The 3,799-nt window shown below is 36.7% G+C and overlaps 1 protein-coding gene across 1 annotated transcript; it reads right to left on the reverse strand.

The window, feature by feature from the left end:
- Nucleotides 1–419: 419 nt before the first annotated feature.
- Nucleotides 420–1,727, reverse strand: LOC106338389. Its single transcript, XM_013777377.1, has 2 exons — nucleotides 1,304–1,727; nucleotides 420–853 (listed from the first exon to the last, which is right to left on the reverse strand). The coding sequence occupies exons 1-2, from the start codon at nucleotides 1,725–1,727 to the stop codon at nucleotides 420–422; spliced, it is 858 nt and encodes a 285-aa protein (XP_013632831.1).
- Nucleotides 1,728–3,799: the final 2,072 nt, after the last annotated feature.

Genomic DNA, 3,799 nt, shown 5'->3' on the forward strand with positions numbered 1-3,799 from the left:
TCCACAGCTCTGGTATATATTTCTGAAGCTGTGAGTCTAGTTTGTTCAAAACAAAAGAGGTTCCTTGCTTTCCAAATGTCCCAAAGCAACCAAGGAAAGATTAATCGAATGGAGGGAGCCAACGAAACCTTATTGCTGCAAGAGAACAAATGATGAAAGTTCAAGAAGACTGAGTTCTGGGAGAGACCTGCAGGGGGCATCGGGATAAGCGAAAGATTCCAGATTTCTTTTGCTCGGGGGTAATGAAAAAGCATATGGCTTATATTTTCATCACCAAGGCCACATAAAGGGCACACAGGATCAAGGTGAATTCCCATGGGGCAAAGCTGTTGCTTAACTGCAAGTGCACCTGACAGGGAGCGCCATAGAAAGTGTTTAAGCTTCGGAGGGGCTTTAACTTTCCACAATTTACTCCAAAGTTACTTCTCAATTGGAGGGAGACGAGAGGAAGCTGGACCACACAGCTCGTGGAGGTCCTGCAGAAGCTTGTATCCGCTTTTGGAGTTGTAAATCCCATTGTTCGAGAAGCCCCATCTCAGAGAATCTTCTTTGGAGAGGTCTATATTCGTTTTTAAGATACGCTCCACATCTTCAACTGCAATTACTTGTCTAATTCTCCTAACGTCCCAGCCACCCAAGTGAGGGTATATCAAATCACTAACCGAGAGAGTGAGATCAACTGGATTGTCTGGCTGGTAGGACGGAGGGCGAGGCTCCGAGTCTAATAGCCTATTTTCTAGCCATACTTTCGTTTCAGAATCATTTCCAATCTTCTTCACTAAACCTTGCTTTAGCAACTCTCTTCCATGAAGAATACTACGCCACACAAAGGACGGTCTCCTCCCTAACGCCCCTTCAGAAAAGAACCTCTAGGAAAGTAACTATGTTTAAGGATACGGGCCGCTAGTGAATGCGGAGAGTCCCAGATTATCCGTGCCTGCTTCGCAAGTAACGCTTGATTAAACTTCTCGATATCATGGAAACCCAGACCACCTAACTCCTTCTATTTACAGAGCTTTTGCCAAGCAACCCATGCAATTTTCTTTTATTATTTCCGCTGCTCCACTAAAATTCAATCATTCCGCTAGTAAGCTTCGCACAAACATCCTTTGGAAGCTTAAAACATGACATGGCATACACTGGTAAGGCTAGGACTACTGATTTGAGCAGGATTTCTTTCCCCCCCTTGAGAGAGAGCTTTAGCAAACCATCCTTTAAGGTGTCCCTGAAGTTTCTCCCTGATAAAGCTCAGTAAGTTACACTTGGAGCCATTGAAACATTTAGGCAAGCCTAAGTAAAAAACCTTCCCCACCTTCCTTATCAGTACCTAAAATAGATTGAACCTCCTGTTTCACACTTGCTGGGATTTTTGAGCCAAAGATAACAGAGGATTTCTGAAAGTTCACCATCTGACCCGACGCATCACCATAAAGTTTGAGGCATGAAACTATTTCCTCAGCTTCCTCCTTGTTGGCTTTACATAACAAGAGACTATCATCGGCAAACAACAGATGGTGAACCGATGGACAGGATTTTGAGAGTTTAATGGCGTGCACTCTGCCTTCTTCTTCTGAAACATTCATACAACTCACAAGGGCTTCAGCACATAATATGAAGAGGAAAGGAGACAGAAGATCACCCTGACGGAAACCTCGTTCCAGTTTGATAAAGCCAGGGGAGCTTCCATTAAGCAGAACCGAGAAAGAGACAGAGCTTACACACGCCATTATCCATCTGATCAATCTAACTTTACATTTGTTTCATGCTTAATTACACGTAAATTAATCATGATATACATATATAATATATATATTGAAAATAGCCCCCTACTATTTTTTTTACAGAAGTTCAAATAAGAGGTATTTTGTCATATTTTCTAGACAAAAATGCGAATGATACAAATAATGCTTAATATATCTTATGTTCAAATATAGATTTGGTTTTTAAGTATGTGATCAATTTTTATTTTTACTTTAAATTAACAAATATTAAACTTATAAATCTATTTTCTATACATTATAAGTATGATGAAAATAAGCTATATATAAGTTATTCAAAATTTAAAGGATCTTGGATTTGTTCATTATTTTTAAAAATAAAAAAAATTAATATCGTAAAAGTTTAGTATATATGGAAAGCTGAAGAAATTAAATATAGGTCTATTTCCTATTACAAAGTCAATATAAATTTATATATTCTTTCATATTACTTATTTCAAGTTAGTCATTATCAATTGAATATTTCAAACTTGTAAAATGAAATTTTCAATCTTGTAAAACACACTAATTAATTATCCTTAATTTTTTTTTGACAACAATTATCCTTAATTATAAGTCAAACAACATGACACACATAAACATAAGCGCGTAAATGGTGCAACTCATTAGGCACAAATCTATATATATAAAGTAGACTTTTTTCTCTTCTTTTGACATGTGGAAAGGGGATTTGATGACATGTGTCAACATATATTTTTTTTTTATACTTTAGGTCCTTCTTCTTTTAGATTACTGCAATTTAACCCAACATTTTCTTGAAGAAAGGGGAGACGAAACAAAATCAACAAACCAAGGAACCGTACTCTAGCTATGAAAGAGAGCATAAATGTTAGATCACCAAAAGTCAGATCTTGAAAACTAAGACTAGCAGGGATTATTGACAGCAAACCAACGACGGGGAAGACAACATCAAAGACGACTAAAATTTGTCACAACCCAAGGGGATGCAGCTCCTAACATAAGCCAAAATCTAAGGAAGAAGAGGAGCGCCAATATTGACCGGAACAGCCTACAACGCGTGAGAAACAACCGCACAAATGGGAATTCATAAACCCGATTTACAAAAAATATCAGAAAATCCCACAGGAGAAGAAGGCGAGGAAGAATAAGAGCACGAATGTGAGTCTTTTTTGGAAATGGTGAGAAGTACCGCACACCATAAAGATAAACGAAATACATAAATGGTGACGGCTCGCGGTCAAAATATGGAGAGAGGGCACAAAACATCTTAAAAGAATAATGTTCCAAAATATATAAAAAAGAATACAATTTTGAAGTCGAAACCGTTAATCTTAGAATCAACAAATTCATAAAAGCAAGTTATTGAAATTCAATGTCATCAGAGACTCACTTCACCACTAACAATTAATATTATCCACACAACAACACATTATTGAAAAAACAAACACATAATATATTAACCTATCACCTACTACTACATAAAACAACAAAAACACCAAATAATTCTCTTAACAAATAAAGAAAATCACATAATTAGTTTATCCAAAATATCATACTTAACAACAATGAAATAATATTCCGCGCGAAGCACGGACATGCCCCCTAGTAATTATATAAAGTTGACGTTGAATTATAGGATGGCTATAAGAATTTGTACAGGTCATCGTCATGTGCCAATCAAAATGTGACACCTAAACTAAATACACATGAACCATCATTTTAGGATAATTTTTGGAGATGCTAAAAAAAGGATAATTTTTGGAATTTTGTAATTAGAGAGTTTAGAGACTAAATATTTCTGTGTTATTATTAATGAACAATGGGGGTTCCTTATATAAGAATTACAAGATAAAGAAAAATGGAAAGAGTACATATCCTAATCCAACAGGAAATAGGAAAACTACTAAAACATAGAAAAGGAAAACATCCTAAGTTCTAAGTTGGCTAGATCATTGGCCGACTCTCTCTCCTCTTTGCGGCCGCGGTTGGGCTTGATGTGGCCGACGGGCTTTCTTCTCTTGTCTTGGTTAATGGCAATCCACTCCATGATTTATAACACT

This window comes from Brassica oleracea, chromosome C4, assembly GCF_000695525.1.
Source record: "Brassica oleracea var. oleracea cultivar TO1000 chromosome C4, BOL, whole genome shotgun sequence".
Taxonomy (NCBI): domain Eukaryota; kingdom Viridiplantae; phylum Streptophyta; class Magnoliopsida; order Brassicales; family Brassicaceae; genus Brassica; species Brassica oleracea.